Below are 23,896 nucleotides of genomic sequence, written 5' to 3'. Positions count from 1 at the left end.
AGAATTTTGGAAACTTGGATCTTTTTGAGATTAAATCTATTGGTGGAGACATTGGAGTTCCTACCACTTCTGAGGTTAATCCAAGAACTACTCCATTCAAAAAGAGGAAGTTTGATGGGGCTTCCTCCTCGCTTTGCCCACGTCCATGGAAGCTTCTTCGGGCCCATCCTTGGGCTATTCGGGATTTTCCTTGGGACACGAAAAAAAGTGATGATGCTACCAATGTCATCGAGGATGAGCCCTCAGAGGATATCTCTTTATCTAATAGCGAATCAATCGGTCTGGACAATTGGCGTACTCAAGGAAAGAATGTGATCTCATCTAGACCAATGGAGGGCACTTTTGTGGTGGAGGCCTCTGGTTCTTTTGGGTCGGCCCAGTCTCATTCCCCTGTGGAGGAGGTTTCTACTCCTCCACAGGAGCCATGAGAGGTCTTGCTTGGAACTGTAGAGGGTTAGGGCAGACCTCTACAGTTCGTGAGTTGAAGTCCCTGATTCGGTCGCGTTCTCCTGATTTCATTTTCCTGACCGAGCTTAAGGTCGCCGCTACTGCTTTGGTACGTACTCTTCATTCTCTCCACTTTTATTTTCATATTATTGTTCCGGCAGTGGGTACTGCGGGTGGTATTATTTTGGCCTGGAAATTCGGTTTTGAGTTTGAGTGTATTGCTAGCTCCCAACACCACATAACTGGTATTGTGTATTCGGATCCCCATTCGCACCCCTGGCTTCTCTCTTGTGTCTATGGTCCCCCGTACTTCCATGCTAAGAAAACTTTCTGGGAAACCTTAATGGCAACTGGGGATAGATTTGGAGGCCCGTGGCTTATCTTAGGTGACACAAACTTTGTGCTAAGTGATTCAGAACGTGAAGGGTCTAAAAGTAGAGATCAATTTGTCCCGGTTATCTCCAGTTTGGTTAATGCCAGGGGTCTCATTAATATGCCTATCCAGGGGGAGAGGTTGACTTGGGACAATCATCGTTCTGGGTCCAACCATGTTAAATCTGCCCTCGACAAGGGTCTAATTAATGGTGATTGGATGCGTCTTTTTCCGAGGGCTGTTCTCTGCTCTTTCCAAACTTCTAACTCAGATCACCGACCGTTATGTCTGTTCTCTGATGGTCTGGGGGAGAAGACCCGAAGAAGCTTTAAGTTTGAGGAAGCCTGGACTAGGGATGAGCGTAGCAAATTGGTGGTTGATTCTGCGTGGAATTCGGTTATCTTCCCTTGGGCCCCTGCTAGGATCTTCAAGAAAATTGGGGCGACTCGAGTTGCCCTTATGCATTGGAATAGATCCCAGTTTGGTAAAATGGATACCCTCATTCGGGACCTAGAACGTAAGCTTGACCTTATTCAGAGTTTGCCCGTGGGATCTAGGCAGTGGGAAATTGAAAGGAATTTGCGCGCTTCCCTTAACGAAGCCCGTGTGAGGAAGGAGGTGTATTGGAAACAGCGAGCCAGGATCTCTTGGCTAAAGGAAGGGGACAAGTGTTCAAAATTTTTCTTCCTATCCGCCTCCATAAAAGGGAGAAGGAATGCCATTGAGAGCATCCTCAACAAAGACAATGTGTGGATTTCGAAAAGGGAGCTTGTTGGGGCTGAATTTTTGGAGTTCTTCCAAGGCATCTTCTCTGGATCGGACACTGGCATGGCGCCTAATTGCAACGAATTAGTCCGAGAAGTTTTGTCTTCGGAAGACCAGAATGATCTTATTAGAAGACCCTCTCTTGAGGAAGTTCGAACTACATTGTTTGCTATGAGTAGTAACAAAGCCCCGGGCCCGGATGGGATGTCTGTTCTTTTCTTTAAACACTACTGGGATTCTGTTGGGGCGGACTTCTGCGAAGCGGTTGTGGACTTTTTCCAAACAGGTCGTATGCATAAAGGTGTTAATTCTACAAATATTGTCCTGATTCCCAAGGTTCAAAATCCGAAAAGACCTAACCACTTTCGACCTATATCTCTCTGTAATGTGGTGTATAAGGTTATCTCCAAGATCATTGCCAATCGGATCAAACCACTTTTACCTAAGTTTATCTGCCCCACCCAAGCTGCTTTCGTTCCTGGAAGGAATATTCAGGATAATAACGTGATAGCTCAGGAAATTATCCATTCTTTCAATAGGAAGAAAGGCAGAGAGGGTTTTTTTGCCATAAAGATTGACCTAATGAAGGCGTATGATAGATTGAGTTGGGGATTCATAGATCATGTCTTATCCTGTTTTAAAGTTCCCCTTGAGTTTCGGCATTGGGTCTCCCAGTGCATTACTACTACCTCTCTCAATATTTGTCTTAATGGGGGTCCAGTTGGCAAGATTACCCCCTCATGCGGCCTCAGGCAAGGTGACCCCTTATCTCCCTATCTCTTTATCTGGGCGGCCGAAATTCTATCTAGGATTCTGGAAAGCGCCCAAAATTTGGGGATCATTAAGGGGATCAGGCTGAGTAGGGGGGGCCCCCTTTTCTCACATATCTTTTTTGCTGATGATCTCATTCTAGTTGGAAAAGCCAATGTGGAGGAGGCCAAGGGGTTCTGGGACTGTCTGGAGAAATTCTGCTCTTGGTCAGGACAAAAAGTGAATAAATTGAAGTCCTCTATTTTCTTCAGTAAGAATACGCCTAGTAATATGAAACAAAGGATAAGGGAGCTGTTGGGGTTAAGTTCGCCAGAGGGTAATGTTAATTATTTAGGGCTTCCTCTATTCAGAGCAAAACAAAAGGATGCAGATTTTAACTTTATTCTGGATAACCTGACCACCAAACTGCATGGTTGGAAAGCTAAAACCCTATCTAAAGCGGGGCGTGCAACTCTCATCAAGTCGGTGGGTTTAGCTCTTCCTTTGTATGCTATGCAAACTACCAAACTTTCTAATAGACTGGCCAGGAAGATTGACGGAATGGTGCGTGACTTCTGGTGGGGTTCTGAAAAGGGTAATAGAGGAATTCGCCTTAAAGCTTGGGACAAACTCTGTCTCCCCAAATCCCTGGGGGGTCTGGGTTTCCGAAAATCCAAAGAAATGAACCAAGCTTTCCTCGCTAAGTGGGGGTGGCATCTTCTGACTGGGAACCAGTCGTTATGTTGCCGTATCCTTGAGGCCAAATATCTTAAAGGAAAGTCCTTTCTAGATTGTGTTCCGAAAGCCTCGGACTCCTGGTTTTGGAAGAATGTTACTAAGTCAAGAGACGTCATTCGTAAGGGGGCTTGTAAACGGGTGGTGATGGCCAGGATACAAACATTTGGTTAGATCCTTGGATTGCGCATCTAAAGGGATTCACCCCCAAACCAAGTGGGCGGGTCATGACTAGGGAGACTAAGGTAGCCGAGCTCCTGTCTCAGAATGGTGGATGGAATTTCCAGCTGCTCCACCAGTTGTTTAATCAAGAAACAATCTCTGCTATCCTCAGCGAAGGTGTCCCTACTGGCAGGGGAAAGGATAGCTGGGTCTGGACCTTGGAAAATAATGGTAGGTTCACCTGCAAATCTGCCTACTTGGCCCAAACCATGGATAATTCCAACCCTCCAGAGGTTGCTCCCTCTATGTGGAACAAGCTTTGGAATAGTAAAATCCCAGAAAGACTCAAAGTCCTTTGGTGGTGCATTCTGTCTAAGGCTCTCCCAGTTCGTTCGGTGTTAGGTAGAAGGTTTCCTGTTGAGGACGAGAGCTGCCCCCTATGCGGAGCAGAAAGTGAAACTTTGGAGCATTTATTTCTCTCCTGTAATGTTGCCTTTCACCTATGGCGATCTTCTCCTTGGGGTATTTTCCCCATCTGTGACACGGGTATAAGAATGTGGGATTGGGTTAAGTTCTTATGGGAGCTCAAAAACAAAGGCATTAATGAACAGGAAATTTTTTTATACGCTTCGCTCATCATTGACACCATCTGGCGGACAAGAAATGAAAAGGTACATAATAATAGTCCGGTGGATATCTTTAAATGTATTGACGTTATTCGTTTTTCTTTTGCAGATCATCATGCTTACTTGCTCCCTTGTCCAACCCGATGCCTGACGGAATCTTGGAGTCCACCCCCACAGGATTGGGTGAAGCTCAACTGTGACGTTAGAGTGGGGATGGATAGCATGTGCGCTGCAGTGGTTGCAAGGGATCACGTCGGCAAGGTGATCTGGGTATCTACAAAAAGACTGGATTTTTCTAGTGCTCTCTGTGGAGAAGCGGCGGCCTGCTGTTTGGCCATAGAGGAGGCAAAAGCTCGCGGTATTCAGTACCTTATAGTGGAGAGTGATTCGAGGGTGGTGATCGACGTCCTTAATGGGAAGGAGTCCCGTTGGGAGATTGATAACTATGCCTCTTTTTGTAAAACCACCTCCACCTCTTTTATTGGTTGTACTTTTCATTTCGTTAGTAGACAGTGTAATTTTATGGCCCATAATGTGGCTAACTGGGCTTTTTCCAATCTGAGGTTTGGCGCTGTGCCGATCTCCTCTTTGCCTGAAACTATATGTTGTAATGACCGGGAGGTCTAACAATTTCCATTCTAATATAAGTACGCTTTTCTTCAAAAAAAATAAATAGTATGATATATTATCGAAGAAAGTTATAAATATTAATTAAAAATATGTATTTTTTTTCGTAATAAAATATGCAGATCTATGCTAATATATATTGTAATTATTTATAATTTAATTTGTTCTTCAAAATAAAATAGTGTTATTAAAAAAAAATATACTTATGGTCTCTAATTATTAAATTACCATATGCATTTTTTCTAAAAAAAAAAATAACTAATGTGCTCATCTTTAACAGTGTAAATTTAAAAAATGAAGAAAAAAAAAAGAATAAATATATGAAAGAGATGAGATGAGGTAGGGCGTGAAAGTCTAACAATAATTTTTTTATTGTAACCTATAAATATTAATTAAAAATATGTATTTTTCGTCATGGTAAAAATATGTGTATTTAAGTTAATATACACTGCAAAAAAATTTTTGGTAACAATTGAATTTGTGATTAAATTTGTAAAGTTAACGTAATTGAGTCGTTGTTGTATAGTTATGGTGCTCTGCTTTTTTCTTTTCTTTTTATGAAAGGAAAAAAAATTGGGATAATTACATAAGGTAAAAATGTAAAAAAAATTACATTTTTACGTTTAATTTTTTTTATATATATTTTTACAGTTTTTTATAGAAACAACAAGAAAACTACATAAAAATAACATCAAAACAACAAAAAAAAAATAACATACAGATAATAAAAAATAACAACAAATTAACAAGAGTACAACATAAAAAAATCGTATTTTATATAAATAAAATCAAAAAAATCGTAAAAATATTTAAAATTCCATAAAACCGTATTTTTGTAATTTTTTTGTTGTTTTTGTGTATTTGTGAAATAATTAAAAATAAAATTGATTGGGTAAGAACTAATAATGGGTTTACTTAAGCAACACTAAAAATTGCTCCTATTGTTGATGCTCTTATTTCTAAAAAATCCCTGACTAAAATTATTAGTCACAAAAATTATAATTTATTAATAATATATTGTGAGTAAAATTAAATTAATAATAATTTATATTTAAATATTACTTTTTAGTAACAAGTAATTTTGTTTGGACTATTAGTGAAAATGTCACTAAAAATTGTATTTTTGGTAGTCATATAAACATTATTATTTTTTTTTTTAACTATTTTTAAATTTACTTTCCTCTTTAGAATAAAATTATTTTTATTTAAAGAAATTTATTGTGGTTTCTTATTATTAAATTGCAAAATACGTTTAAAAAAAAAAAACTAATATAATGATTCCTTCAACAATGTAGATTCATAAATAAGTTAGAAAAAATAAAAAAGGAAGAAAATAGTGATAAAATGTAGAATAGATGAGATAGGGGTATATAATTATGAAAAGTGTAGTAAATTTTTTATTGTTGAATAATTTTATTAATATTTTATTGATATATATAGGTGCATGGCATAAAAGGTGCAATTCCATTAAACTAATCGTTTTGGTTGACCTTTTTATGAATAGTAGTACTTATTGGCTCTTTTAATATATGTAGGACATAACAGGAATTAACAGTGGGCATACTATTTAAAATATAGTTATATATATAAGGTTGACATCAAAGAAAGAATAGGTAAGATGCTATCTGTTTTTTCAATAAAAAAAGTTGTCGTTTTAGCCTTGAGAGAGAAGCTCTGCTAGGATTCTGATCTACAGTCTCCGACTGTGTGCCATGGCGGGGTTGGGGTTGCCCTCAAAAGATCTTTTCGTCTCAGGGAAAGAACGTTGGTAAGCGGAAGGTTAACAGAGGCCATCTTCTTAATTTTGATTTGGTTGTTAAAACCAAATCCATGGCTGCATTAATACAAAAAAGACTTTTTGCGTCGGTCAACGTATCTGGTCAAATTGTTGACTGATGCAAAAATCAACTCTTACTTTTTTGTTTTAGTTGGTAACCGACGCAAATAATAATTAATTTTTGTCGGTTGTAACTCCGACACTAAAATGAAACCTGATGCTAAAGATGAAATTTATTAAAAAAAATTATAAGCATACATTTTGCATCAGTTGGTATTTAACGCAAACCAACTTAGCATCTAACATGCACCCATACTAAAGTAGTTAGCATCAATTGCTAACTAATGCAATATGCGTCTCTTTATATTACCAGGCAGCCAAGGATCAATAGCATATCAGACTTTATTTTTGTAGCCAATTTTCCAGCGAAGGCCTTTAGCTAACAGCTCTTTTCCATCGCAAATACTTTGCCAAGTAAGAGATGGTAAGACACCCTTAGTAGCATTAAGGAAATCTCCATTCTTGAAGTATCGAGCTTTGAGAACTCTAGCCAATAGAGAATTGGGATCCTCAAGAATGCGCCAAGCTTGCTTTGCGAGGAGTGGTTGGTTAAAATGAATAAAAGATTAGAAACCTAGCCTTCCTTTTGCTTTTGATTGGCATAAAAATTTCTATTTCTTCCAATGAATCTTCGATTTGTTGGTGTTTGAACCCCACCAAAAATTTTCCATCATTGATTCTAATTGGTTGCAGAATATTTTTGGCAAGCTAAAACAGCTCATAGCGTAGGTAGGGATGGATTGGACATCTGCTTTCAAAAGAACTTCCCGTCCTCCTATAGAGAAAAGTTTAGCATGCCATGAGTTCATAAGCTTCCATATTCTTTCCTTTATGTTGCTGAATACTTTTTTTTGCATAAAAAGGTAACCCATATATTTTTCATGAAGGTCGCAAATAGGCATACCCAATACTTGGTGAAATCTGGACTTTAAAATATCAGTGGTGTTGGGAGAGAAGGACATAACAATTTTTCTCATATTTAGAAGTTGATCAGAGGCATGATGATATATTGTTAAGGCCCTACTAATTGCTTGGCAAGAAGCTTCGGTAGCATGACAAAAAAGGAGACTATCGTCAGCAAATAAAAGGTGAAACACTAAAGGGGCTCCCCGTGAAATTGACAAATCTTTTAAGATGTCCATAGCTTTTGTTTGAACGTGATAAGGCTGAGAGTCCCTCTTAACAAATCAAGAAAAGATAAGGCGATAGTGGATCACCTTCACGAAGTCCTCTTTGGGGCATAACTGATCCTTTAATAGCTCCGTTAACATTGAAGCAGAGAGTTGAAGATGAAATACGTCTCATAATAAGCTCAACCCATTTAGTAGCAAATCCCATCTTTAGCATAACCGCTTCTAAAAAAGTGTCATTCCACTCGATCAAAAGCTTTACTCATATCCAACTTTAAAGCTGCATACCCAAACGTCCTCTCTTCTTATTCTTCAAGCAATGAACCAATTTGATCGCAAGAAGCACATTATCAGTAATTAATCTTCCAGGAAGGAACGCACTTTGATTTGGGGAAATAGCAACTGGAAGCACCTTTTTAAATCTGCTAACAATAGTTTTCGAGACCAATTTGTAGGTAACATTGCATAGGCTAATTGGTCTATATTCACCCAAATGTTTGGGACTCTCCACCTTGGGGATTAAAGTGATAATTGCTGAGTTGATAGCCGACATGTCAGCTCCATCATTTAAGATTTGTAGCACACATTTAGAAACAAGAGGCCTGACTACATCCCAATGATGCTGGAAAAACATGGCGGACATACCGTCAATACTTGGGGATTTATCTGGAGCAATATAATGGAGAGCATCTTCAACTTTAGCTAAAGTGAAATCCTTCAGTAGACCCACATTCATGTCTGCTGTAATGGAAGAGGTGATGGAAGCCAAAGTGACATTAAGAGCATCATTATCAATCCCTGAAGTAGTAAACAGTTGAGAAAAGAAACTTGAGGCTTCTGTAGCAAAATCGACATCAGTGTGAAGTATATTTCCATCACTAGTTTGGAGCATTTTGATCTTGTTGGTGTTGTGTCTAGCTTTTGCTTTAGCATGGAAAAATTTGGTATTAGCATCACCACTTTTAAGCCAATCCACTCTGGCACATTGTTGCCAATGCATTTCCTCTTTTTCAAGTAAATCATCCAAGATTTTCTCAGCATTCAACATATCAGTAGTGTGTTGAGGAGAATGATTCTTACTGTTGTGTAAATGAGTCGTATGTTTTTTAGCATTATTTATATCTCGCTTCATTTTGCCATACTTCTTGTTGTGCCAGGTCTGAAGAGCAGAAGAACAAGCAGTTAAACTGTGTACCAGCTGTGATGTTGGATTATTAAGTGTGGAATCATTCCAATTCTTGACAATAACATCTCTACACTCATCATCCTTAAGTCAAAATTATTCGAATCGAAACCAGTTATTGTGTTTCACTGCTGTCCGAATCTGATCAGGTACCGAAACAACATATTCAATTGTTCTATGATCTAAATTGAAGAAATCCAAGTGTATAAGATGGGAATCAATAAAGAAATCACTCCAATACCCATTAGTAAATCCTCTATCCAATCGTTCCTTAATGAGTGTGCCATTGTAGTTTTTATTACTCCAAGTGTATTTTTCACCTGTAAAAGGAATAACAGTCAAGTGACAATGATCAATTGTTGTACGAAAGTCATCCATTAGACTTTCCCTCCTCAAAGGACCCATTCTTTATCTTCATTGGATAATATTTCATTAAAGTCACCAAAAATCAGTCATGGTTCAGAGGTGGTGGATGATGCTAAGTTTTAAGCAAATTCCATGTATGAATTCTTAAATGAGCTTCAGGTGCACCATAGATTGCAGTAAAGTAGAAATGGTGATTGTTATCATACAAGACAAAAACATCAAAATGGTTCATTGAATAGGTGTTTAAATTTATATTAACATTATCTATCCATAAAAACAATAATCTCCATTTCATGCCCAATCTAGGAACTTCAAGACCATTACTAAACTTAAGGGAAAAACGAATACGAGTGACATAATTACATTGTAATTTAGATTCCATCATAAACAGTAAATGTGGACGCTGCTAATTAACCAGGAGCTTGAGATGTCTGAATGCAGAAGGGTTGCCCAAATGATCTTCATGGCTAGGTGCGGGGCTGCTTCAAAGCAACCTCCGCTGAAAAGGATGAAGTCTCCTCAATAGCATCTGTCTGTGTACTAGAAACAGAGGGCTGAAATCATTGTTGGACATGCTACCTTGGTTGATATTTCTACATCTTTTTAGGACACTTTGAAAATTATTAGGATCGATCTGCCTCTTAAAAGTCATAGCCAAAGACTCAAAATGCTGACTGTTATCTTCACTAAGAATAGCTTTTCCTTTGTCCTTAGTAGATGTAATGATTGAATCACTTGTAATAACATGAGTACCAGAGATAGAGTGAGTGACATTTTGGACAGGTAGTCTAGTATTAGCATTACTGGTAGCTGCAGAGAAGATGACAAACTTTGGAAATAGGAGGGAATAGGGGAAGGTAAGTCTGGTATAATATCTTTCTGTTTGTCAATGGAGATATTGTGAATAATTTTTAGCAGTAGTAAGTGGCAAAAGGTGAGGTGGAAGGATATTTACATTGGGGATTGATGACACAATGGTTTTTCAAGCCAATCTTGTAAGAAAAGGATAAATATTTGCCTTAGAGAAATCACTTCTGTATCAAGCGTAACTCGAACTAGGGAATTTATCACTAATCATAAAAGGACCAAAGGGGAGATCAGGTTCAATATCATTATCCACTAATTCCAAAAAGCCAATACATTTCTCGAAGGGGTGTCCCAGCCGTCCACAATGGGAACAAAAAATAGGAAGATTCTCGTACCGAAACTCCAACTAATGTTCATCTCTTACATTAGGAAGGCTAGCCATTTTACCTCTCATAAGCGGTTGAGAGACATCAATTCAAACTCTAATTCTGATAAATGGCCCCCACCCTTCATGAAGTGAGTCTTCATACACATCTATATACTCTCCAACCCATTCTCCAACCTTCATAGCAAGGGTTCTAGATTTGCTTAAAAAGGGCAGGCAATGTATCTGCACCCATAATTGTACTTTGTAAAGATCCTCCTTAGTAACATTCTGCAGCATTGTTGGGGAGTGAAGAAAAATAAGTTGGTTAAAATAGTGCCAAGGTTCACCCGATATGATCTTTAATTTGTCTCATGCACAACCAATTGTTAGTAAGAACATATCAGAATGTTATTCAGAAACTACAACTTCAAATCGACACTTATTGCTCTAGAAATTGCTCATTTTTTTTGATGAAAATCTTTGGGTTAACGACATTGGAAAGGCAACGAGCAACCAGGAAGAATTTTGGGGATTGTTGTGGTTCGATAATGTTAGATTCAGAGAGAGTGTAGACCTCCCTTTCCTTTTGAGAAAGAACAAGGTTTGAAGTCATGTCGTGAAGGATAGAATCCATACAGAAAATTAAAACAGAGTATGGGAAAATGAAATGAAGGAATAGAGTGTATAGGCTCGGATGGAAACCATAAATAGACCCTTGAGAGAAGTAAAATTGCCAGATCTGTAAGACATCATGATGCATGATGAGAATTTGTGGAGTTAGAGGGAAGAAGGTGAAGAACATGGGTTCAGGCATGGCGCACAAGAAGGAGAGGAAACCAGAAAAATAGTAACTGCAATAGAGAAAAACCCCACTCGGGCACTATTTTATTTCTTTAGTTATAATTTTACGATGTCCTATAAAAATAACAAGAAAATTACATGAAAACAACATACAAATAACAACAAAACAACAAAATTATAATACAAAATAACATGAAAATATTAACAATCCGTATTTTTTGTAAATAAAAATTTGTAAACTGTAAAATTATTTAAAATTCCGTACAATTGTATTTTTATAATTTTTTTTTTGACTTTTTAGGTGTTTATGTAAATATCCCTATGTAAAGTTCACTCAACAGATATATTACGAGAAAATTATACTGTATACCTATTTTTTATTTTAATTTTTACCTTTATGTTATTACTTTTTAATTTATACTCAATTTTATTAATATCACCATTATGTGTGTTAGGGACACTCTAATTTTAATAAGTTATGTGAGGTGTTATATTTGATAAAAAGTATTTATATTTTAGAGTGTTATATTTCTTTTTTTTTTTTTTTGAAAACAATGACCAATATCATTGATAACTGAATAATGTCAAACATGCTAAAGGACTATATACAACCCAAAGAATAAAATAATAAAAAGTCATCTAGCCAAACAAGTTGTTAATCCATCCGAAGAGCATGCACAGCTAATCCATGTGCAGCCACAATGGCCGACTAATGTACATAGATTAGGGACACTCTAGGAAAACTGGATAACAAACTTGTTACATTCTCTAACAATGATCTTAGATCACTGAAAAAAAAAAAGAATGTCTCCTAGCAAAAGTAGACACAATTGCTAAGGGGAAAAATCAACAAGAACAACAAATTTTGAAGGAAAATTACTATCCAATGTCAATAAAATTGCCAGAAAATATGCTTGAAATGCTAAAAATCTCCATCTTCCACACCTACATTTCCAGTCGATGCTTGTTCTACTCCCTCCAAATGTTCCAAATGAAAATAAGATAATCCAACTGCATAAAATACAAAGAAATTAAATTAGAAACTAATATAAATCACAAAAAACTATTTCTCATGAGACTAAATGTACCAAAAATAAAACTTATCTGCTAAAAATATTGTTCTCTAGCGAAGCAAGCATATCATTTGAAGTCGCAAAACTCGAAAATTTCAATTCCAGTAACTCTATAATTTCAATAACTCAATATCTTTATAACTCTAATAACCAAAAATTAAAACACTTGAAAAACCCATAAATATTATAAATTTAGAATACCATTATTGGACTTATTAGAAAGATACCTTGGAGAAAATAACACATACCGATTCACAATGAAATAAAAGAAAGAACTTCTACTATAGAATCAAATAAATAATCATATATAGAAATAACACCATGATATACTTATTAAAACTAAGCAACAAAAACTGAAAAAGAAATTTTTAAAAATAAATAAAATAATAATTAAAAATAAAAATAACTATCGCAAACCGACAGAGATTAAAGTCCCAGATGATACACCGTAACCACCACACAACCACAAAGTCCACAACCTCCGTCGACCACCGCAACCACCATCACCAAACCACCGCAAAACCACGAACTACACTAGATCTCCTCGCCCATCTCATCATCATCACAACCTTTGCATAAACTCTGCCGTACCGTAATCTATTTCTCTCTCTCGATCTCTCTTCCCATTGTCACTATCTCCCTCTTGTCGGCACTGAAAGTTCTCTCCGACTACCATATTATTTCGTCAGATGGTTACCGTGGACAGATCTTGTTAAAAGTATTATTAGTTAAGGATTTTGGGTTCAGAGTTATATTTAATTAATGTGTAATAAAAAGAATATTTTTTTAACTTATTCCCAATAAAGCCTTTTGCTTATTTTTACCAAGCTACGTTAGAGCATCTCCAATGAAAGTGTAAATAGGTAGTGAAAAGCTAAAATATAGCTCATTTAACAAAAAATGTACTCCAATAGTGTGCCAAAAAGTGATGTAAATTTGACACATAGCAAATTTTGTGCCAACTTTGGCACAACATTTGCTATAATGTAAAATTTACATCACAATAAATGCACTACTTTTTCATTTATATTTATATTATTTTATTATTTTATTAGTATATTTAACTATCACACTTAATTATGAAACATTTATACTATTTTTTTATGACTAATTAGTAATTTTTTCTCCTGAATTTTGACATGTACCAAATTGTGCCCCATGGACTTTTTTTGCCGATAAAAATTCCCCCCGAACTATTGAGTTTGTTAAATTTAAGGACTTTTGTCTAATTTCATTCAATTTTACTGTTTCAGTGATTGTTTATGTACTAAACCATGCTTCCTAGACTTTGATATCTACCAAATCATGCCCCTCAAACTTTGATATGTTCTAAATCATGCCCCTGAATTTTCATCCATGTTAGAATTTTTTTACTAAAATTAGACAAAACTCCTTAAATCTAACAATCTCAATAGTTCAGGGGAAATTTTTAACGGCAAAAAACGTTCGGGGGCATGATTTGGTACATGTTAAAATTCAAGAGAAAAAATTACTAATTAACCTTTTTTTATTGTCTTATATATTAAAATAATAATAAAATTGATTATAAAGTTTTTAGATTTTTTTTTTAATAAAACATTAATTAGATATAAAATTTTACATCAAACTTTTACAATTATATATTAGAGCACAAAACTAAAACTTAGTATAAATATATTACAAAACTATTTTTTATACCAAATATAACACTACCACTCCCCTATATCTCCCATTGGAGTTTGGAGATGTCTAAAGAACCCATATTTTACCTTACAGAGCTTGATCGAAATCGAGAAAAGTAGGCCATACCAGCCCATACTTGTAAGCCCAAATAAATGGGCCCGATCCGGAAGCCCATCTTTATGCTGTCAACAGTGAATAAACAAAATAAAACGAAACATGGCGGGCTAAGAACCAAACTGTATTTTCAAAGTTCAAATCAAAACATCTCTTTAGTTTCTCTCTCTTCCACTGCACTCTCTTCTGCAAGTCTCTCTCTTTCTAGAAATCGATAGCAGTGCTATGGAGCCGATATGGACGAGGATGGAGTCGCTGCGTATGGCCTGCGACAGAGACAAACTAGCTAAGCAGCACAAGATCGACGCCTGGGCAGACTCGTTTAGAGAATCCCGAACGTTGATCCACACCAAAGGACAAGAAACCATCAAATCTCAAGGTACTCATTTTCACGACCCCCGACCGAATTCTTACTCATTCTTATGCTCTCAATTAGGGGTTTTGAGACTGAAGATGGACATTGAGTTAGGGTTTATGATGGGTCGATTTCGGATTTGTTTTTTTTTATTCAATTTCATGCGCAATTTTACAGGTAAACTTGCGGAGGTTAAGAGTAAGTTGAGGGAGGCAGAAGATGATTTGGTGAAAGCACTATCAGGTATATGTGATTCTGCTAATAAGCATTTGAGTTTGAAAGTTGGTTTTTTTCGCTGATTGATGTGGAAATTAATGCTGCATTTGTTTAATTAATTCAAGTTTCAGTGTGAAGTAAAACAATTCCCACTTTTTTTTTTTTTCTTTTTTCTTGCTTTGTTATGAGGATAACATTTCAATCTTGTTTGTGTTTCGTTTTTCATTCCTGATTGGTGTTTATATAATATCTTTTATTGTTATTTTCTAGTGAAGAACCGTAAAGAGGCCAAGCGCATTGCCATTGTGGAATCTCTTGCTGCTAAAAAAAACAGTGTGGAAGAACTTAAAAGACATGTTCAAGATCAGAGGGCTAAGAGAGATGAATATGCTGAAATTGTTTCTGATCTATCTTCAGGTATTCCCTTTTATGCCAAACAGGCCCTTGAACTTGTACATTTCCTTTGGGAAATCTTGTGGCTTGTAATTAATTATTGAGCGAACAGTCTGAACCTTCCCTCAGTTGTGTAAAGTTATTATTTTTTTAGTACTCTCATCACTTATTTTGTCCTGGTTGATGTGATTTTCTTTTTGGCAGTATCTGAAGAAACAGGTAGCCAAAATGATAAAGATGAAATACAGGAAGCCCTCTCTTGGTACAATAGGGTTCTTGGTTTCCATGTTGAAGGCGGGCATGGTAATGTAGATTTTGAGGCTTTTTAAATCTGCAACAAATGTTCCTTCCCCCCTCCTTTTTTTTTTTTGAAGAAAGACATGTAATGCTTACATCTGTTTGGTAGGTGTGAAATTCGTATTCAAGAACATTAGTTTGAAAAATCCAAATGAGGAATATTCATTCACCATTCGCCATGCTGACAATATTTACTACTGTAAGTGAGATATTGTCATTTGTTAGCAATGTTAAATTATTTAAAGCCAACTAATTTTCTGCATTTTGGCCCTTTCCCCTCTGCTCCCTTGTTTGCATTTCCAGTGTTAGATTGCAATCCACACTTGAATGACATCAAGGAGTTGGTCCATGAATTGAACAGAACAAATGGGTTATTTGCATTTGTCAGAATAATGAGGCAGAAGTTTCAAGAAGTTGCCGCCCAAGGTAAAATCCTCTACGTTTATAAGTGAAAAACTTGTGGAGTTTGTGTTCTGTCCTCATGGATGATACGGTAGTTGCTTCAAGTAATAATATTAAGAAATAACTTACTGTGTCCTCTTATCGCTGTGCGTTTCTTTCATACTGATTCTTCCACTTTGATTAAATGACTGTGTCCATAACATGTTTTTATTTTGATTTATGATTCAGTAGGATATTTACCTGAGACAACAAGTCTTCCTCAAGAGTCTTCTATAGTTTCTGCCTCTGCACCAGCTTCGTCAGCTTCAACTGATAGAAGTGAATCTTTGCCTAAGAAAAATGAACACCAACTTCCCCATGGTGAAGTTGATAGACAGAGCAAGAAACAAAACAGAGGAAAGGGCTTTAACAATGTACTTGTATCGCCTGGATCTGCTCGCCGCTCTCCTCGTTTTTTGGTATAATTTTGCTAAACATGCACTTGTGTTCTTGTATGTTTACAGTAATGATATTTGATGGATCAGATAGATGCATAGTATCTTGCCTACTACTATTAATGTGATTAAAATTAATGTCTTCCATGTATTTTACTTTTAACTTGTAGAATAGGGTTATAGTCTGGGATATTTGCTAGCTAAAATTTCCGTCGTTAGCCTAAAAAAGCTACTATTGTATTTTTACACCCCACCTTTTTTAGCATCTTTTTCTTTGTTTCTTTAAGATTCTTTATAAAGCTGCTCGGTAGGGATTTTCAGTCATATGAAAGTTGTATACATCCGTGGTGTGACTGCATCATTTTACATGGAGAAATCTTGATGATTTGATTGAAGTTTGCAACATTTTGCAGGGCAAAAAATGATGGTGGAGAAGAGGCTGCTGTCCCCTCTCAGTAAATGCAAGCGTGTTTACAACATTCTGATCTGTGCTGGTCATAACTTATGACTCGTGTGCTTTACAGCTGATACTTGAAAAAGGCAGGAAGCTTTAACAAAAAACCATCATGCGCATGCTACATGGTGCCCTTTTTCACTTCTATATTTTGTGTATGGAATTATTTTAATAGCTAATGGAATGTAAGGGTGACAATCCCCAGAGCTCTAATTTCTGGACCTCTATATTCTTTCATTTTGCCATTTTTGTAGCCTAGCCGTTTCTAAGCTTAATTTAAAAGGTTTGATTAGTGATTTAAATGCAAGGATTCAAGGAACAACTTTATGTGAATTTCTTCATTGTATAAATAACATGTAACCATAGTACTGTTCTCTCTCTCTCTCTCTCTCTCTCTCTCTCTCTCTCTCGTATAAAATATATATATATATATATATATATAGTGATTATTTCAAAGGGCATGCAGAATATGGCATGCAGAATATAATTCTCTTTATTTTTAAAGGAAAGTAGGTTTTCCTCTGAATTATGTCCCTTGTATAGTGTTGTCTTCTGAATTTTTTTGCCAAGTAAAAATCGTTCGAATCATAACAACTATTAATATAGTACAACATCTTAGTTGAATTATCCGTTTTTCTATCTCCATCTGTGGTATTCTTCTAGCATTGTTATAAAATGCTATGGTGTCTAACACTTATTATCATTGGTGTAAGTGTAGTAGATTTCATATAATTTGAGTTAAATAAATTTAAAAATATAATTATGGGAGATTTATTAATACACAAAAAACGATACAGGATGATGCACACCCTAGTGTAGTGTGCACTTGGCAGCTCCTCATGTTGGTTTTACATTATTGAACCAAATTGTAATTCTTTTTTACAACAAAGGTACCATTAAAAAAGAAAATGATTTTATTTATAGAAGTATCATTAAAAAAAAAAAAAGAAGAATTACAGCCTCGAGACGAGAATGAAATGGGGATGTTTTTAGGAATCTAGAAGGGTGGGGAAAATATTTGGAGTCCCTTGTTTTGTTATTACCATTATTATTATTTTCAATTTTCATCATGTACTTTTAAAATAATCTATTAAAGGCTTGTGTAGTGAGCCATTCGTGGCATGAACAATAAATAAGCTTTATATACATGGCTTGGCTTGATTGGCTGCTGTAAAATGATACGTGTTTTAGAGTTTTAAATGACATAATCGTCTGCGTAGTAAAGCTCGAGTTTGCTTCCACAACTTATGTGCTTCGGATTCATCATTGGCTAGAGGTGAGCAGCTACTCTCGTTGCAATCTACAAAGTACTTTCCACTTACACCTTCTGTTTGAGGACTCAAAGCAACATAGCAAGTAGTTGATGCACCCTGCCGCACCATATAATTACACCCCTTTAAACCACTACACCAAAACTACTTCATTGTATAGTACATATAGTGTTATGTTTGTGTGATTGTACATACCTGAGATACTGATTTTAACAGCTTTGAAGCCATGAAAAATACAGAATCTGCATTAAGGAAAAGTTGAAAGAAGTTAAGAGTAATGACTAAATAGGACACACAAATATTTTATTAAGAGTTTGTAATCAAATACTTGCCAGTGATAAAACTCTTGTGAGCTCTTATAATCCCAGTCTTCACTATTCCGGGGTGTACTGCATTGATGGTTACTCTTGCATTTCTTGTCTATAAAATTTACAAGAAACACATCTCAAATTAATAATAACTTATAAAAGATGTAATGTACAATAACCGAGCTTTATATTACCTTAAGCTGTCTTGCTATTTCCTTGGCATGTAATATGGAAGCTAACTTTGATTGTGAATATGCACGAGTTCCATTGTAACTGCATAAGTTAACAACAATAATAATTGTTACGCATGGTTGTAAGAAGAAGAAGAAGAAGAAAAATGGTGACTAGTTTAGTTTGTACCTTTTTGGAGTAAGCAAGTCATTGAAACGAAAATGCTCTTTCTTAACCCAGCTGTGGATCACAGATGAGACATTTATTATTCTTCCTTGGACACCAGTTTGAGCTGCTGTTTCCACCATCTTTTCGAGTAACATTTCTGTTAATAGATAATGTCCTACAAACAAAGCAAAGATAAATGTTTAATTAGAAACAATGATAGCACTTAAATTTCTATATTTAATATATCATCAGATAATAGATAATAAAGGTTCAATACTATTTTGGACCTTGAATTTTACAAATATTATTAATTGGATTTTTTGTTTTGTTAAATAATAAAATAAACCCTGTATTTTTCAAAATAGTACAAATAGTACTCTGAGCTATCAATTTTTGACAGTGTTATTTTTTTTTAATATAATCAACTTGAAGATAATTTATAACACAAACAGATACAAAAAATGTAATCAGTTTCGCTATAATATCTCTAGGTCGAATTATAATTAAGTTTTATTTTGATAAAAAATCAGTTCTATTTGTATCATTTTGAAAAATACATGGTCTATTTTGTTATTTAATTAAATTAAAAATCCAATTAGTAACTTTTACAAAACACAGAATCTTAAGTAGTATTTACCTGATAATAAATACTGCCATTACACTAAATAAATAATCTTCTAAATGATTTTTTTTAATATATTTAGTTAAGTTTTAGTCAAAAGTTATCAAATCATTATTCTTAATAACATAGACCAATTAGACCCCACCAAAAGTCGTAATGTTTTGGAAGAACCAAGACCACTTTGTAAAGAGATCTAGTTGGGCCTGGGTCTAGGGTCTGGGCCTGGGCCTGGGCCTGGGCCTATTTGGAATTTCAGGCTACAGATGAGCCCAAAGTTGAGACGCGTTGTATAGTGAGTCTTCTTACCCTTTTCACCAACCCACCGTCATAATCATATTCGAATCCGCGTTAAGGCAACTAACTAAGGTGTATAGTCAGTCACATGTGAGCAGAATTGTGCCAACAAAAAGAAAATCTTAGTTACCTCTCTATGGATTTTAGTCCTAAAGTTATATGATGACCAAAAATATCAGATATCATTATATCTTACTCTCATCATTCTGATTGGACTCTTTTACAAAAAAGAAAAAATGAAAAAAAAAAAAATTCTTCAAACTTAAGTGTTGTTTCTATATGGACCACATGAATAGTAAGAGAAGAAAATTTTACTACTTTATTTCTTCTTTTCTTTCATTAGCTTAATTGGTTTCTCTTTTACTAATAATATATAATTAAATATGAGGTGATAAGGCGCACTAGAAGTAATGATATAAATATGTTGAAAGTGTTAGTAATAGTAGTAAAAAGATTAGAATATTAAGGCTTTGTTTGGATCTTCATTTTCCTTAAACAACATTTTTATTAAACTTATGGTATCTAAGAAGAGATTTCTCAATTTTTTTGTTTAAATCCAAACAAGAGAAATTGAAATTCTACTTTCTTTTTGTTTTTCCCTCTCAAAATCCAGGATTCAAACACAAGCTAAAGAGGATTATTTTTATTTTTTATTTATTTATTTTTTAAATTAAAAAAGAAGAATATATACCCAAGTAGTTTGTAGCAAATGTCATCTCAATTTTGTCTTCAGAGTATTCCAGTGTTTGAGAAAAAATCCCAGCATTATTTCTGTACAAAAATAATGGAATAGTTATAATTAATAAAAACTTAATATATATGAACCCATTGTAATGATAACAATGGTACTATAGTAATTAGTAATGATAAACTCACATGAGAATATTGAGTGGTAATCCTAGAGCAAGGAAGTCAGAGCAAAATCTCTTCACAGAAGCAAAAGAGCTAAGATCAATCTCCAAAACTATAACCTCAGCCTTTGGATTCTCTCTTTCAATTCCCTCTTTCACTTCAGCTGCCCTAATCAAATCCCTGGCTGGAATCACTACTCTCACTCCTCTCTTTGCCAAAACTCTAGCTGTCTCAGCTCCAATACCAGATGTCCCACCTTTAATTAAGTAATTAATAATGATTAGTACAATTATTTAATTAACTACTAATTATTTTCATAGCAAATTAATTACTGAAAATCTTGTTCAAAAGGGGTATTATTGATCATCAATTTTGTTTGTCTTGTATTGAGTTAATTTAAATAGACAGGAGTAGTAGCAATTCATGTGATCTATACTCTGGACCAATAAATTAAAGAATGTAATTCAGTGATGTATATTATGATACATATCAAAAGAGACAAAATAATATCTTACTACTGCCAAAAAGAGCCACTGAATTAATATATATAAATAATGTAACTAGATATATATATATATAGACAGAATATATCACAATAATAAGTGCAGGTAGCCTTTGAAGAAAAACAAAATAACTATACTATATATTAATAGTTGTCCCCAGAAATGCCTTTATGAATTAAAAATAAATATATATAATGAAAAAGTCCTGGAACAAACTTGGTTGGAAATAAAGAATCGAAACATCTATTTATGTTATCCTGATTCCTCAGCATATATTTATATTCCACAGAATATATAATAATCCGAAAATTCAGGGAAATTCACCACTAATATTTGTTGAGAGAGAGAGAAAAAGCAAGAAGAAGAGAGAACAGTGATATGAAGAAAAAAAAAAACAAGTAATCAGTTTGAAGCGTTATCATTTTATGTTATATATATATATATATATTCATCCAGAAAGAATAATCTAACAACAATCCTAAACAGCCAGACATAGAAAAACTCGCTTGATGATCAGAAGAAAAAAAGGGTATATAATTTTATAGAGACAATATTCTGATCATATCATCAGAGCCCTTAGCTCTCACCAAGAAAAACTGAGGAAAAATAAATAATTATTAACATGGAATTGTTATCTTCATCATGTGATGATATACGTACTATATAATAATAATAATATAGTTTTGTTATTTCTATGGTAATTAATTAATATTATTAATAGTACTACTAACCAGTGATTATGGCTGTTAGATGATGAGAAGAAGAACAATTTGCAGTGACTTGCTCGGCAGTTGATTTGGAGCCATAGCCACTTGGGCCTGCAATTCCTGCCAAGTATCTTAGTGTTTCTTTCATCACCAGATCCAATCCTACACACCAAAAACAGATGATGAAACCATTTTCTTTATATTCTCTACAATATATACACACAAACAAAATTACCTTATATATATAAGAGCATATAGTTACTTCCTTTATTAAGGTATGTAAGGTATATATGGACCACCTTATTAGGTGGTCTCAACCAATAGGACAAACACTGTCGTCACCCTTTGACAAAACTGTGACAAATGATTGGTGCAGACCACATAGCACCAAGTGGTCTACGATGTAGCTGATCTTTACCTTAGCGTAAAAAATTATTCTGTAAAAAGAAAAAGAAAGAATTTTTCATTTTTTTTTTTTTTTCAAATTGGTACACTATAATTCTTTTGTCTATCTTCATCATCATTATTAGTGTCTGTCCTTAATGGGTGTGGCCTCTCCATGTATTTTGTGGTGGTTTGTTTAAAATGTCGTTTCTCTAGATGTGATTTTTTTTTTGGTTATTTTCAAGTGCAGTTTTTCACTCATTAATATGATATTTAAACTAAAAAGTTAGAAATATATATGTATATATATATAAGATGATGATCATTATAATTTAAAAGAGAGTATTAGTGAAGTAGATCAAAAGAAAAAAGGGAAAAAAATTAACCCTTACACGTAACTATATGTGTTTATAATCAGAACTTTATTTATATCTTTTACCCTATAGTTGGATTTGATTACTTGTAACTCTTGTATATATCAGCTGGTCACTTTATATTTATCTCTATTTCTTCCTATATATATAGGAATTAATTATTATAATGCTTCTAAAACCAAAGACCAAAGACAAAAGATAGTTTGTTTCTTAAGATTAGGTGCTTGATTGCTATTTAAAGCATATATATCAAGATTTTGTTGTCAGCAATAATGTTGTTTATTTATTCTTTTTTATCTTAATTTCTCAAAAGTCAGTCTCTCTGTGTGTGAAACAAAATATGACATATCAGCCTTCATCAATATATCCTAGCTATGTTTCCATCTTTGCCTTTTTTTATTTTAAAATAATTTTGTTAATTTTTATTTTGTTTCATATATATATATTTATATATAGCCATGAGCCATCAAAACTTTTTATATAACATATCTTTAAATATAAATAGATTATCCAAATTATTTCATTACCATGCATGCTTCACATTCTTTTATAATTTAATATATATAAATATATTTATATATTAATATGGTGGCATGGACCATGTGGTGTTGTCTTTACAAAAAAAAAATTAGATTATTAATTATCAATTAGAGAAGCTATACTACCATCCAAAAAGAGGTTGAGATTTCCATTTGTTCTTAGATTTGCATTTTAGAATCCATGATTTTCAGGAACAAAAGATACTAACCCTTTCAATTTATTTTATTGATTCATCAACATTAATTTATTCCCAAAATAAATTGATATAATATATACATGTATGTGTCCCTTTGGATTAATTTACACACTACACATTTACCTTTTGTTTTGATTATTACAAATAATATTTATGTCCCACGTCTTTTGGTAATTTGTAGTAACTATGCTCTTAAAGCATGCACATGCATACACTTTTGATTTTTTGTGTCATGAGTCATGACCATATATATATATATATTTATAGCAAAATTAAACGAGTGAGTAGTCTCAAAAATATTATGACTCCAAACACGTGCACATCTAGAATATGGTATGATTATAGATAATTATAACCTCCAAAATCACAAAGAGACTAAAAGGAAAGGAAAAAAAAAAGGTTTTGAATTCTTTGTCACGAAAAAAGAATCAAATACATGATAAGAGACATATACATACATATATTATCTATGTTTGTGTTAACAGACAAAATTGCTTTTGCTGCGTGCGACCGTTGCCACTCGGTTTTGCTTTTGTGTCTAAATAGAGAAGACTTTTTTTTTATTTTTTTTTCTTTTCATACTTTATTTTTAAAAATTTAATTAATAGTACATATATAATTTAGTTATATTAAAAATGATTGTTAGATTTTTTTTATAACTAACCATTAAAACTTCTATTTTTTAAATTTAAACTAATTATAATTAACTATATACTTAATAATTTTTTTTAAGTAAAATATTCAATAAGACATTTTTAACAATTTAATATTTATAAATATTTTTATTTTTTTTATAAAGAAATAAAATAATATAGGTTACTACGTCAAAATAATAATAATGTAAGTTACAATTAAATTACATTTAATTTATTAATTATTTTTAGTTAATTTATAAATTAGTCACAATTATTTAATGATCCAACCAATAAAAATAAATAAAATATTTAATTAGTGTAACTATTGAAATTCTTCCATATATATTTATATTTTATATTTGAAAACATATGTGAGGTGGTTTTGAGTCTTTGATAGAAATGATGATATGGGTGTTGTTGGATTTTTGAGGGGTTAAAAGAAAGCATTGAGGTTGACTCTTCAGCAATGGAGTTGTGAACTGGCTATGGCATAAG

General features: G+C 33.9%; 3 protein-coding genes across 4 annotated transcripts; 2 read left to right on the top strand and 1 right to left on the bottom strand.

The window, feature by feature from the left end:
• Positions 1-3,297: 3,297 nt before the first annotated feature.
• LOC133036111 (uncharacterized) lies at positions 3,298-4,485 on the top strand. Its single transcript, XM_061112601.1, has one exon. It carries the CDS (start codon positions 3,298-3,300, stop codon positions 4,483-4,485), a length of 1,188 nt encoding a protein of 395 aa, XP_060968584.1.
• Positions 4,486-13,932: 9,447 nt separating this feature from the next.
• On the top strand, positions 13,933-16,756 carry LOC115708810 (kinetochore protein SPC25 homolog). 2 transcript variants are annotated; one of them, XM_030636827.2, is made up of 8 exons: positions 13,933-14,204; positions 14,358-14,423; positions 14,667-14,813; positions 14,994-15,092; positions 15,196-15,285; positions 15,390-15,512; positions 15,720-15,946; positions 16,336-16,756. In XM_030636827.2, exons 1-8 carry the CDS (start codon positions 14,051-14,053, stop codon positions 16,345-16,347), a joined length of 918 nt encoding a protein of 305 aa, XP_030492687.1. In that variant the 5' UTR covers positions 13,933-14,050; the 3' UTR covers positions 16,348-16,756. The 2 variants fall into 2 exon arrangements, with proteins under 2 accessions (XP_030492687.1, XP_030492686.1); XM_030636826.2 differs by having other exon boundaries at positions 15,717-15,946.
• Positions 16,757-17,098: 342 nt separating this feature from the next.
• Positions 17,099-21,505, bottom strand: LOC115711342 (short-chain dehydrogenase TIC 32 B, chloroplastic). Its single transcript, XM_030639679.2, has 8 exons — positions 21,297-21,505; positions 20,087-20,318; positions 19,902-19,981; positions 18,316-18,469; positions 18,150-18,228; positions 17,980-18,067; positions 17,843-17,889; positions 17,099-17,746 (listed from the first exon to the last, which is right to left on the bottom strand). The coding sequence occupies exons 1-8, from the start codon at positions 21,418-21,420 to the stop codon at positions 17,564-17,566; spliced, it is 987 nt and encodes a 328-aa protein (XP_030495539.1). The 5' UTR covers positions 21,421-21,505; the 3' UTR covers positions 17,099-17,563.
• Between the last annotated feature and the right edge of the window lie 2,391 nt (positions 21,506-23,896).

The sequence above is a fragment of the Cannabis sativa genome, chromosome 3 (assembly GCF_029168945.1).
Source record: "Cannabis sativa cultivar Pink pepper isolate KNU-18-1 chromosome 3, ASM2916894v1, whole genome shotgun sequence".
Classification (NCBI taxonomy): Eukaryota; Viridiplantae; Streptophyta; class Magnoliopsida; order Rosales; family Cannabaceae; genus Cannabis; species Cannabis sativa.
This window is presented reverse-complemented; position numbering and strand designations above follow the sequence as displayed.

Coding starts and splice junctions, on each gene's coding strand:
- LOC115711342 (XM_030639679.2), bottom strand. CDS start 21,420: ATGAAAGAAACACTAAGATACTTGGCAGGAATTGCAGGCCCAAGTGGC. Junction 18,229..18,315: donor GACTTGCTTACTCCAAAAAG/GTACAAACTAAA, acceptor TAACTTATGCAG/TTACAATGGAACTCGTGCAT. Junction 18,068..18,149: donor AAATAGCAAGACAGCTTAAG/GTAATATAAAGC, acceptor TAAATTTTATAG/ACAAGAAATGCAAGAGTAAC.
- LOC115708810 (XM_030636826.2), top strand. CDS start 14,051: ATGGAGCCGATATGGACGAGGATGGAGTCGCTGCGTATGGCCTGCGAC. Junction 14,424..14,666: donor TTTGGTGAAAGCACTATCAG/GTATATGTGATT, acceptor GTTATTTTCTAG/TGAAGAACCGTAAAGAGGCC. Junction 15,286..15,389: donor TGCTGACAATATTTACTACT/GTAAGTGAGATA, acceptor TTGCATTTCCAG/TGTTAGATTGCAATCCACAC.
- LOC133036111 (XM_061112601.1), top strand. CDS start 3,298: ATGACTAGGGAGACTAAGGTAGCCGAGCTCCTGTCTCAGAATGGTGGA.